At 48.2% G+C, this 13,349-nt stretch overlaps 1 protein-coding gene across 3 annotated transcripts in view; it reads right to left on the bottom strand.

Annotated features, from left to right (window-relative positions):
* Positions 1–695: 695 nt before the first annotated feature.
* LOC116838721 (2,7-anhydro-N-acetylneuraminate hydratase-like) overlaps positions 696–13,349 on the bottom strand; it is an 84,592-nt gene continuing 71,938 nt past the window's right edge. For all 3 annotated transcript variants that reach the window (XM_032804125.2, XM_032804122.2, XM_075069904.1), the window contains 4 exons: positions 11,916–12,050; positions 11,192–11,293; positions 8,817–8,981; positions 696–1,081 (listed from right to left, as the gene is read on the bottom strand). In XM_032804125.2, the coding sequence (XP_032660016.1) occupies positions 932–1,081; positions 8,817–8,981; positions 11,192–11,293; positions 11,916–12,050 (552 nt within the window). In that variant the 3' untranslated portion in view covers positions 696–931. The remainder of the gene's footprint in view (positions 1,082–8,816; positions 8,982–11,191; positions 11,294–11,915; positions 12,051–13,349) is intronic.

Below are 13,349 nucleotides of genomic sequence, written 5' to 3'. Positions count from 1 at the left end.
GGGGGCTCAGGGTGTAAATGGGGGCTGGGGTGAGGCCGTGGGTGATCCCTGCTTGTTCTATGGCCAGAGCTGTGGGTTAGAGCTGTGCGGCCTGAGCTATGGTATCAACACCCCACCATGGGCTGGGAGCTGGGGCTTGGTGCCGAGGCTGCACTGAGAAAAAAAAAACAATTGCCACTGCACAGCCACAGTCCGGAGCCAGCGCTTGTTGCTACACAGCCATGGGTTAGCGCCCAGGGCCAAGGACACATGGCTGGAGCCAAGGGTCAGCGCCCTGCTGCGTGGCCAGGCCCGGGGCTCAAACCATGCAGCTGAAACCCTGTGGCCAGGTTTTCACCCAGCCCAACGTGCCCTGCCCACCCCACAGGTGGGTCAGGAACTCACCTGATCCTGCTCCTGCAGCATTGCGCCCCATCTGTCTCCAGAGGTGGTGCACGGCCGCTCATGCAGGAGCAACAGGGAGGGAGGGGGAGAGGCTGATGCTTTGGCTTCTCCATCACTGCCCAGGAGGCTGTTAAGACTGCACGAAAAGCCCCTGGTGGCTGCATGTGAGAAATGCTGATTTAAACCCACTTCCATGCTGCCAAAACCTTCGCCATTGTACCTCCTAACTGCTGGTGTACTTAAGGGTTAAGTGAAGTGCTGCTGTAAGAAGAAGCTTCGTGTCCTTTAAAGGAAACCAGGATAGAAGAAAATACTGAAGATGATTTTTAATATTTTCTTTATCCAACAAAATTAATGAAACAATATATAAAATTCTATAATCAAACCTTTTGCATTTTACAGATTTGTAGTATGCAAAATTTGATTTTATATAGTGCCCATCCCCAGATATAAATCCAGATTAGTATAAACAAGACATGATTTCCCTGGTAACTAGGACCAGTTTTTATTCCGTCCCCTCAAATATAAAAGGAGCAAATTTAAAAGTTCATTTGTATGTAGGCTTCGGGAAGAGTTCCTTTCTAGTTTCTAAAAACACAACACGGTTTTCTTTCCTGGATTTCTCGGCCTCAAATACAAGGAGGTGGGACTGCAGGGTTGCTTCTGGACCGGTCTGAATGAGGGATGGTTTATTCTCCTGTTTAAAAACCAAAATTGTTTCCAGTGTTACAGGAATGAATGACACAAGTCTGGTTTATAAAGCTGGATCCTTGCATCCCTCTAACAAGGGAACTAGCTGATCAGGCTCAAGGCTGTATTCAGAAATAAACTGTTTATCCTCCCTTTACTATGCGAGCTGTACCAAAGCACGAGTTAGACAGTGGTTGGGCAATCACCATACAGTTCAATGGAGTAGATATTCAGTAGAATGTTACTGCCAATAACGACAGTCAGCTCAGTAGTAAAGCTTTTGATAATTAGGGGAGGCAACGTTGTCTAATAATAACTGGCTGAACGGAGAGAGGTCCTATACTCAGTCACTCCAGTGCTGGGGGAATGTCAGCTTTGTTCATCTTCCCAAAGAATTTTAAAATAGGGACACTCTAAATGACTTCTCTCTCGGGCAGAAAGAAAAGAAATACTGGTGGGGAGAAGGGGGGACCCTGGTCTGGGGAGAGGAGGCATACAGAACTTCTGTATGGTATGGGAGGGACAGAGGGCACACACAGCCCCACCTGGGGGAGATGAAGAAACTTGGGACATGGAGGGGTGGGCAGATGCAGGGAATCTGTGAAATAGAGGGGGATGGGAGGGTGGCACATGATGGGGGGGATGGAAGGAAGTGAGGAGCCCTCAGTGTGTGCAATGAGTACAGGTAAGTGTGAGCGTGCCAAGGGAATAATACTTTGCACTTCAAAAATGACTTTTATCACGGTCTCAAAGAACTTCAGAGATGCGGATTATTTCTTCCCATTTACAAATAAACTCTCTGCCATGGTTTTCTGAAGAGAGCAGCACAGAGTCAGAGGATTAGCTATGCTTCTGGCTCATGACCAAAACAGATCATCTGTCAACATTTGCTTTACGTGCATGTAGCATTCAGGGGTGGGTTCTGGGAAGGGAGCAGGAGTGATGCTTACCTGCCTAAATCATCCAGTAGAAGATTTGGAAGTAAAAGATGACTGCCAGAGGCAGGTTTCAGTATGAACCCAGTGCTCAGGTAAAGCCTGGCCCCTTCTTGGTGGCTGAGGAGCATTCGCTCTCAGAAGACCTAGTCTTGGACTGCAAAGGTGTGAGGTGGCGTTTAAGGAGCACTGCTGGGGATGCATATGTCCTACTGCCAAGGAGCTCAGCTGCACGCCACTATACAGCTGAGAGCTGGAACCTGATCAGTGGCTCCTTTGTGTTCTCTTAAATAGTAGGGATGAGTATTCCCTCCACTGTGGGAATTTCTGGGTAAAATCATATTGTTGGTGCAGTGCAGGAGGTCAAGTTAGAAAAAACACGTTAGTCCTTTCCACGGAATCATAGGACTGGAAGGGCCATCAAGATCTCATTTACTCCAGTCCCCTGCACTCAAGGCAGGACTAAGTACAGTAGAACCTCAAAAATACAAACACCAGTGTTACGGACTGACCCGGCAACCAGACACCACGTGGACCCAGAGGTATGCAACCAGGCAGCAGTGGAGACAACACCACCACCACCCAAAAATACTGTACTGTGCTGGTATTGCATCTTAGGCACATCTGGGCTGTCTGTCCCCACCCCTACCCCCTACTCGCCACGCAGGCCAGCCACTTACAAGTGAAGATGCTGAAGTTCACAGGCATAACTGTAAGCTCCCGAGCAGAAGTGCTGGGGTCTGCACTGGTCACGGGCTGTTTCCCCCCTCTGGCCGGGAGTGGGACAAGCTTGAAACCTTAGGGCTTGGCTACACTCACACTTTACAGTGCTGCAACTTTCGCGCTCAGGGGTGTGGAAAAACACCCCCCTGAGCGCTGCAAGATGCAGTGCTGTAAAGCGTCAGTGTAATCAGGGCGGCAGCGCTGGGAGCGCGGCTCCGCGTGCCACTGATGCCACAGTGCCCCGGGGGCTTCACTCCTTACCCTTGCAATTGGGCTCCCTGGACCCTGAGCTACCCCCTGCCTGCACACAGCCCCTAGCTACTCCCTGCCTGCACACAGACTCTAGTGACCCCCTTCCTGCACCCTTAGCTACCCCGTACCCCCACACAGCCCCTAGCTACCCCCTCCCTGCACCCTGAGCCACCCCTTCCCCCACACAGCCCCTAGCTACCCCCTCCCTGCACCCTGAGCTACCCCTTCCCCCACACAGCCCCTAGCTACCCCCTCCCTGCACCCTGAGCTACCCCTTCCCCCACACAGCCCCTAGCTACCTCCTCCCTGCACCCTGAGCTGCCCCCTGCCCCCACACAGCTCCTAGCTACCCCTCCCTGCACCCTGAGCTACCCCCGGCCTGCACACAGCCCCTAGCTACCCCCTCCCTGCACCCTGAGCTACCCCTTCCCCCACACAGCTCCAACTATCCCCTCCCTGCATCCTGAGCTACCCCCTGCCCCCACACAGCCCCTAGCTACCCCGTCCCTGCACCCTGAGCTACCTCCTGCCCCCCCACAGCCTCTAGCTACCCCCTCCCTGCACACAGTCCCTAGCTACTCCCTCCCTGCACCCTGAGCTGTTTTCAAACTTTTTGAGCTGACCCCCCCCCACCTTTGAGTTATAATTTTTGGTTCCCCCACACCCCCCATCCAGACTGGCAGCTGAGGTGAGTCAGGATGTGGAGGTGGCATTCCCTCCCCAGGCCCCAATGTGCAGAGCTGGCATGAGCCTCACTGGCCCCTGCCCACCGAAAATAAAAGTCAAACTATACCTATGCCCACGTTTCCCTCCTCCCCCAGCCCAAAGCCTCCCCCTGCCCCGCTGGGCCCTGGAGTTTTTATAGCATGTTGTGGGTGGCCTCCAAAAGAAAAAGCTTGAGAACCCCTGTTCTAGACCTTTAATCATTTTTGTTGCTCTCCTCTGGACCTTCTCCCATTTGTCCACATCCCTCCGGAAATGTGGCGCCCAGACCAAGACACAACACTCTAGCTGAGGCCATATCAGCATGGAGTAGAGCAGAAGGGTTACATCTTGTGTCTTGCTTACAGCACTCTCCTGCTAATCCTGCCCAGAATGATGTTCGCTATTTTTGCAAGAGTTACACTGTTAACTCATATTTAGCTTGTGGTTCACTATGACCCCCCGAGATCCCTTTCCGCAGTGCTCCTTCGTGGGCGGTCATTTCCCGTTTTGTATGTGTGCAACTGGTTGTTCTGTCCTAAGGGGAGTATTTTGCATTTGTCCTTATTGAATTTCATCCCGTTAACTTCAGACCATTTCTCCAGTTTGTCCAGATCATTTTGAATTTTAATCCTATCCTCCAAAGCACTTGCAGCCCCTCCCAGCTTGGTATCGTCCGCAAACTTTGTAAGTGTCCTCGCTATGCCATTATCTAAATCATTGATGAAGATACTGAATAGGACCGAACCCTGTGGGACCCCACTCGTTATGTCTTCCAGCTTGACTGTGATACAAGAAAGTATCAAAAGCCTTACTAAAGTAAAGATATACCACACCTACCGCTTCCCCTCTGTCCACAAGGCTTCTTACCTTGTCAAAGAAAGCTATTAGGTATTCATATTTGTATCTATCCAGTCTTAACAGCTATGAATCCAATGGTTTTCCCTCCCACATGATGTCAGCAAAAGTAGCAGCGAGGCAGCTGAGCAGCTCTACTGCCACAGTGTGGCATGGGGGGAAAGGATTTTTTCCACTCAGTCCCCGAATCACTCCGTGGGGACCAGCCCAGCTGCTTGGGACATGCATTGGTCACAAAGGTTAGGCTTCAGACCATCTGAAAAATCAGAAAAACTAACAACCATCACCAATTACATTTGAAAACTTGTCTTCACTACTATAAAAGTTTAAAAGAAAGTTTCTATGTGAAGTTTGATTCTGCAGGAAGTTATGGTAATGCATCCCACAAGTAAGGGACATTTTCTTCCTTGCTATATTGCCAGGCTCTGAGAGAAAAGGAGCCAATGGCAAAGCTGGGAACAGCACCTGTAATTCCTGACTCCCAGACACTTACTCAAACACTAGAGACAGCAAGACTTAGCAGGCTGTGAAGACTGGTAGCCAGGAGATCTGGGTTCTGGGTTTTGGTTCTTCCATTAACTTGCTGAGAAACCATGAGAAACCACTGAGCCTCTCTTTGCTACAGTTTCTGTAAAACAAATGTAAGTTCTACATACAACATAGGTGTGATGTGAGTTTTAACTACTTTCTGAAATGCAATTCTGTCCTTTTCACTTACAGATCCTGAAGTATTAATGTAGGGCTCTAAAAATAAATGGATGAATTCTTAAAACGTGTATTTTTTTAAATACTCAAATTGCTTTCAGAATTAACAATCCACACTCTGCGCAAATTACTGGCTCACAAACTAAACAAAAATATTTAAGAGTTAGTTTCTCCAAAACATTTAATGAAACAATCCTCAAGCATTAAAATGAAGGCCACATACACAGCCAGTACATATCAGTTTCCAAGCACTGGCCTACTATCATGATATTTATTCTTGCCAAGATATTCTCTAACACACTCACCTTCGATTCAGCTAGTGCTATCACCTCATTCTCAAATGGACACATCAAACGACTGATCGCTCTGCAATACACAACCTTAGCTCTGACTTTCCAATGCTACAGTTAATAGTCATAATCTTAAAATTGCCGTTTTTAGCATCTCCATATACCATGCTCTAGATAAAGAAAAATGTAACACTGATCACACAAAGATATTTCTCAAAAACACACCTGAACTTCACAATGTTTACATTATGAGCCAGATCCTTGGTGCAAAAGGACCAGAACAATGGCATTTCCAGAACTGGGATTCCCCCAGCATCAGTAGAGAATCCCTGGGTGGTGGTTCCTACGCCTCACTACTTCTAGATCCCAGTGTGGGGCACTACTGGGGTAATTCAAATGGATCCTTTGCGGCTCCCTGGACTTAACTAGGTGTAGCTGTGTACAGAGGCAGATTACGATATACTGGGGCCCTGGGCACAAAGAATATTTGGGCCCCCCACAACCCTCTGCCACCATGGGGCGCCACCCCCTGCTCCTTCCCTTCCCCCAAGGCTCCACCCTCTGGTCTGGCTAGAAGCTGGGTGCCATGGTAAGAACTGCCCAGGGAGCCTGGCCACCGTGAGGAGCCCTGGACCCTCCACCCACCCTAGGCAGCATGCACTGGGGGGCAGGGACATGGCCTGGGGGCTGCTCTCAGGTGCAGGGTTCACGGCTCCCCACAGCTGCTTGGACTCCCTGGGTAGCTCTTACCACAGCATAAGGCAGGGGTCCCCAAACTGTGGGGTCACCCCACTAGGGGGGCGTGGAGGAGCGTTTAGGGGGGGCGCGGCAGGGCCCAGCCCTACTCCCGGCTCCGCTCTCGCCCCACCCCAGTCCTGCCCTAGCTGTGACTCTGCTCCTAGCCGCATCCCCATTCACAGCCCCTGACTGTGGGCCCCAGCCCCACTCCTGCCCTGGCTCTGGGGTGTGTGTGTGAGCACGACTGAAAAGGTTTGGGGACCCCAGCCTAGGATGACCAGATGTCCCATTTTGGCCCCAGACATCCCAACTTTTTTGGCAAAACCGGGCATTTGTCCTATTTGCTCTTGCCAACTGATCACCAGATGGCAAGCGCTAATGGAACAAATGCCCAGTTTTGCCAAAATGGAGCTTGGAGGGATGGTGAGTGGCGAGGCGAGGGGGGGTTGAGCAGTGAGGCTCAAGTTAGCCCTGTGAGGGGGGAGGTGGAAGGTTTCGTTTAGTGGTTTGGGCCAGCCCCACAAGGGGGAGGGGAGAGGGCCAGCTTTGTACAGGGGGAGACGGGTTTGGGGAGCTCAGCACCACATGGGGAAGGAGGAGGGGAGAGGGAAAGGGGCTCAGAGCAGCTCCACGCCGCTTTTTCCCCTTAGCTCCCAGCTGCTGTACTGTGAAACAGCTGTTTTGAGCAGCAAGCGCTGGGAGGGAGGGGGAATGCGGTGCGCTTGGGAAGAGGCGAGGCTGAGGCCGGGATTTGGGGAAGGAGTTCAATAGGGGCAGGGAGGGGGACAGAGTTGGGGCAGGGACTTTGGGAACAGGGTTGGAATGGGGGTGGGGCAGGGACAGGGAAAGGGTGGAGTCGGGGGGGGGACGAGCACCCACCAGCACTGGTGCAAGTTGGTACCTATGGGCGGGGCGATTTGCGCACCAGCTCCACAGGCTTCTCTGGCTGGGCTGGAGGTGGGGCCTCGGGGGGAAGAGGAACAGGAGGGGGAGAGAGAAGGAGCAGGGGCCGTGGCTAGAGTTCCAGCTACTCCTGTGGGGCCCCCAGTTGGTCGAGGCCTCTGGGCACGGCCCCGCTGGCCCATACGGTAATGCGCCACTGGCTGTGCATTGAGCCCTGTTACTTTAAAGAGATGGGATCAGCTTCACAGCACACAACACCACACATAACCCAGGATGGCAAAGCCTATTGACTGGGCCACACAGATGTTTATTTGCCTGCTACAGCTACAGCCTTTTAGCTCAGGCAATAACTAGAGCCTTGTAGTTCCAAATTCAATCCCTGCTGCTCAGCTCTTGTACTGGAATGTACAGTCCTACCACTGCATGTGTACGTTCATAACATTACACAACACAGCCAATTAACAGGTGAAAATTAACACTGTGCATTGCTCTTTCAGTTCGCATGTTGGTGTCCTACAAGGGACAACTATGATAATTTAGTCTGACCTCCTGCATGACACAGGCCATAGAGTTTACCCAGAAATTCCTGCAGCCGATCCAACAATTTGTGTTTGAACTAAATTGTATATGTTAGAAAAGCATCAAAGCCTTGATTTAAAGACAAGTGTGGTAATTTAACCACTGGAACAGATTACCAAGAACTGTGGTCATTACCCTCCCTCACAGAACTGGTGGCATCTTACCGCAAGTTTCAACTTCGCTGACTTCAACTTCCAGCCAGTGGATCTCATAACACCTTTGTCTGCTAGATTAAAAAGAGTCCTCGAGTAGCAGATATCTGCTCCCTATGTAGTTTACTGTAGCACCATCATCCACTCACCTCTTAACCTCCTCTGAGCTGAACAAAATGGACTGAGCCAAAGTTTCCCTTTGCGGGACATGCTGTCAGACAACACATCATTCTTGGAGCTTTAACTCGCTCCAGTTTTTCAGGATTCTTTTTAAGGTGGTTGAGTAGCATCATGCTAGTAACCTAATGCTTGGAGATTGGTATTGTGTTGAGAATGAATGTTCCTTTAACTTACGTGTTTTGTGCTTTTTAAGGTTTGTCTTTTTGTGCAGACATGCACTTGCGCAACCCTAATTCACAAGGGGGTTTTACATAGGATTGTCATCGTTTTAAAAAATAAAAACAGAAGTAAATGTGAGGGCTGAGGCCCGAGGACTGTGTTGCATCTCCTTTACTTAAAACTTTGCATCCTCAGAAGACAAACTTTAGCTGATGTTCCAGCTTCCTCTAACACTCAAAATTTTAACATTTGAAGGAAGAGCCATTTTATAAACCACATTTTATGCTGTAGTCTTTTTTCTGAATTAGGAGATAAGGGACAGCCAACATACAAACATATTGTCATTTTACGTTGTAAATGCATTCCAAAGCCACACTTAAGATGTAATTATCCCCTCATCACCCAGAAATGTGACTATAGTCTAGAGAAGTTTCTCAGAAGGGGCTCGTAGAATGGTGGATGAGATGTCTACATAACAGGACTTCTGCTACCATTGCTGCTTGTATTGAATGTCTGTTATTGTGGGAATCCCTACACTTGTGGCAGGGCTGACAAAGAGAACTTACAGTTAACGCTGAAATAAAGCTGTCCATCAGATAGTAGTCAGCTCCATCGTGCCCCATTAAATGGCTTGGAATGAATGCAGATTTGTTTGTTGGATAAGCAGTTTTCTCTCTTGTGCAAAAGTCAAAAACTTGCACTGGTCCCCCCCCATCACAGAATAGTTCTCCCTAGAAGTCCAAAGTAAAGCACAAAACACACCTTACTAAACACATCACTCTGAATTTTTGACAGTGTTTCTATTGTGTCTAAAGCGTGTCCATGTTGCCCACGGTGTGGCCACACTACAATATGGGCAGTGTAGACACACCTTAAATGTAATGTCCACAATGAGTTTCTATCACAATTAAAATGTATTAAAATCTCTAAACAAGACATTAAGATCACTCCTAGAAAAGTTACATTGTATATTTTTAATATCTTCACTATGGACAGCATCTACCTGGTATTAAAATAATGGCTAGCTTCATCAGCAGGAGGATCAAAAATGCATCATGGAGCTATTCCACTTGTTTATTTGCTGGCCACTGACCTCCAGTTTGACAACGGCCTCATATAATAATAACTGGAGATATACCAATCTCCTAGAACTGGAAGGAACCTTGAAAGGTCATCGAGTCCAGTCCCCTGCCTTCACAAGCAGGACCAATTTTTTGCCCCGATCCCTAAGTGGCCCCCTCAAGGATTGAACTCACAACCCTGGGTTTAGCAGGACAATACTCAAAACACTGAGCTATCCCTCTCCCCAGTGGTAACAGGCCTTTAAAATGTGTCTCAAAAGTCAGCATAAAACAGCAGGAAATACTATACAGTAAAACAGTCTTTAAGGGACAGTTAGCAGGCACAGCACTGAATTACTAGACCATAGTTGTTTGCATAACAGAGGTGTGCAATAAACTAGTGCAGCAACACAGATGAAAAACTATTGCACTCAGCAAGACCCTTCCCCGTAACAACACTTTGTGAGCAGTTACACACATAATATGCTGAAGTGTTAGTGTTTATAGCAAGGTATTAATTCAAAAATTGCTAAAGCCCAAAATCCAGGCATCATCTTTGATCTGGCACCTCTTTTTTGACTCACACATCCAGGCCATGACCAAGCCTTGCTGCTTCTACCTCCATAATGCCTACTGTTCTACATTCCTAGCTTTCCAAACTACCACAGCTTTTGTTCAGAATATCTCTGAATACAGACCCTCAGCATCTCTGTCTCTCTGGCCTTTAATGGGAATGAAGTAGTGTCCCCATAACTAAGGCCCTAAGACAAGAACAGACTTTTTCTTTTCTTTTTTCAATTCACGGTAGCATCCCAGGTAAATGTTTGCATTTCATGTGACACGCATGGCCACAGATCACCCCTGAACTGCTGAGATTTTTCCAACAGTGGCAAGGCAGAAGCAGGGTTAGTGGGTCAATCCCATCCCTGAGTGTGGTAGGAGGTGGAGGGCTGGGGTCCTATCCCAGGGAGTGTTGGTGTTTTACCACATGGTACTGGCCAGCCCAACCCAGGTCAGGGACTGGGGTCCAGCTAGCTCCATGCTCAGCTCGAGCAACTGCTGCTGCTTCCTGTCTGTCCAGGCTGCACCACTGCCAACACCACGATTAGGCTCCCTGGCCTGGTCCGCCCCATTGCAACCTCCAGCAGCCTGAGGGGAGACAACACAGCTCCAGCTGGTGGGCAGCTGAGGCCAGGATCCCTCCCCTAGCCTGATCCTCTTGCCAAGGCGTGGCCTTCCTCACACTTCGATCACCCTGCAGGGGAAAGGGCTACCTCATGCCCCGATCTCTCCATCAGGGTAGGGCCTCCTCACACAGCTGCTCATATTCCAAGTGGCTGCAGTGCTAGACATTGTGCTGGCTATGGTGGGGGGATGGATCCTGGTCTCGGCTCCTGTGCTGTCTCTCCCAAGGCTGCCAGGGGCTGCTCTGGGATGGGCCACTCTTAATTGCTGTATTGTCAGTACTGCCTCTCTCTGCCTGCTGGCCAGACAGGAAACAGCAGTGGCAGCCTGAGCCAGATCTCAGTGTGGCGTTAGCTAGGCCCTGATTCCATCTAGTGCCATGTGGTCAGACACTCCCCGCACTGCCCTCACCATCTTCCTGCCCCCCTCCCAAATGGGACCAGCTTGCTAATCCCCCCAACGAGCAACCTCAGCAGGGAGGTGGGAGCAGGGATGCCCACTTCTACCTCCCTGCTGTTGGAAGGGGCTAATTCCATGATTTCCATGGAGTCCATGAAATTGTGATTTACAAAGGGCTTTACCCATAATATCCTTGTAATAGGCCTTATCCACAACTCTCATTGATTTCAGTGGGAACAAGATTGTGCCCAGTAACTAGTAATGGTGACTAGTGTGGCAATCACCCATTAATTTACCTTGGTCCCATAGATTGTGGTTTTCCTTGTACCCAGCCGCTCCGTAAAGGCCATCATAGTAAAAGCAGCTGTTGCTCCTCCTTCAAACTCCATATTAACAACCTGCAAAGAGTAAAGAAGTTAAGAAACCTACAGCTGCTCTAAAAGTGCTGAGGGGACTCTGGCAGGAGAGGGTGAAGGTGTATTTCCTGTCATCTATCATATAACTAGGAGTTACCAAGTAGACAGCACAAACATCTGAAAGATGAAAATAACAGAAATTACAGATCTAGCACATGAGGCAAGCTGTAAAATCCATGCATTGTGTGCTGTGAGCATTTCTAAAGAGCAGCACGGAAGTCGGGTGCTGTACTTTGTCAAAGAGTTTTACTTTGTTTTATCTTGTGCTGCATATAAGATACTTTTCAAAAGTTTATGTTTTCCAGCAGGACTCTTGGCAGATTCACACTGTATCAGAGTGATGTTACTAGAGCTATGCTTATGGAAGCATTTCCAAAAGACTAGAGCTTACACACAAACGTTTTCTCAAGGGTCAATCTTTCCTTACAAAATCTCAAACAGGGAAAACTTTAACCAAATAAAACAACTTAATCTGGTTTACTTTAAGACATACAAATTGAAGTGCACTGGATTCATACTCAGAACTAACTTCTACATTTTTAAAAAATGTAAGTAAATAAATAATATTTTACATACACTGACTAGATGAACAAAAATATCATACCTGGTTACTGACAACATCATTGTCACATTCATAAACACATCTTCCATATGGACCGCTGCGTAGAGCCTCTGTCACAGATTCTATGTCACAAACACCACTGTTGCACACAACAGAGACTGGCCAACTAAAATAACCCTACAAAAAATAACAACAATGTTACTTATGCAAGACATACTGTATTCTTATCTCTTCTAAAAAGGCAAAAAACTTGCCTCTTATCTTGGACCAAATTCTCATTTATATGTACAGAAATCAGAACCATTTGCTACAACTGGGTCACAAAACTGTTCCTGTAGGTAAACACCACGAACTCTCAGCATGATGCTGTGGCAAGAGAGTTAGCATGATCCACTGAGGTATAAATGGGAGTATCAAGTAGGAGTCCAGAGGTAGTGGTATCTCTGTGTATGTTGGGCCCACTTCTGGTGTCCACACTTTAAAAATGATGTTAACGAATTGGAAAAAACTCAGAAGAAAGCTACAGGAGTGACTCTAGGTCAACAGGCAACTTGGTCAGTCTAATTTCCTACGTGAAGAGAAGATTTCTGATAGCTGGGGGGTTTCTAGGTGACAAAGGCATAAAAAGATCCAGTGTCCGGGTGCAGAAGCCAGACAAATTAAGATGGGAAATAAAATTATGTTTTTTTAACTAAAGGGTAATTAGCTATTGGAACAACTTACCTAGGTAGGTGGTGGATTCACCTTGAAATCTTTAAATCAGAATTGGAATTCTAACAGATATGCTACAGCTAGGGCTCCATGTCTGTCTGACTTCTGCAGTGGCCAGTATGGCTGAGCTCAGGGCTCCCTCCCTGCAGCTGGTGCTGTGGGCCCCTGGGGCACCCCCCAACCTCCAAGATTCAGACAGGGTTATTTCTGGTATAAGTTATGGACAGGTCATGGGACGTGATATTTTGTTTCTTGCCTGTGACCTGTCCATGACTTTTACTAAAAATACCCATGATAAAATCGTAGCCATAGCTATAGCTCAACTGAGAAGGTATGAGCTTGAGGAAGGTGAAATTCCATGGCCTGTATTATGAAAAAGATCCGTCCAGATAATCATAATGGTCCTTTCCAGCCTTGAAAAGTCTTATGAATTCTTGCTATCCCTGAGATTCTCCACTGGCCTCCTCAGGTCACCCCTGAATCACAACCAGCACCAGTGAAGGTGCTGTTCATATGCCTCCACTTTACACTGGCAGACTACCTGAGAGCAGGCAGCAGCAGCAGCAGGACTCCAGGTTAATTTATTGTAGCTTGCAGCTGGAAAGAGTGTTTGTCAAGTGACAATGGTAAAGAATCAATGAGTTGCTTCTTTTAACAATTGTGATACAGCATGGCCAGAGGGCGGCATAAGAGTGTTAGCAGGGGGCCTTATTCCCTGCCAAGGGAGGAAGGTTTGCTTTAGATTAACTAGAACAGCTGTGGCCA

The sequence above is a fragment of the Chelonoidis abingdonii genome, chromosome 10 (assembly GCF_003597395.2).
Source record: "Chelonoidis abingdonii isolate Lonesome George chromosome 10, CheloAbing_2.0, whole genome shotgun sequence".
NCBI classification, from domain to species: Eukaryota; Metazoa; Chordata; order Testudines; family Testudinidae; genus Chelonoidis; species Chelonoidis abingdonii.
Note: the sequence above shows the minus strand (reverse complement) of the source record. Positions and strands in the feature narration are given on the sequence as shown.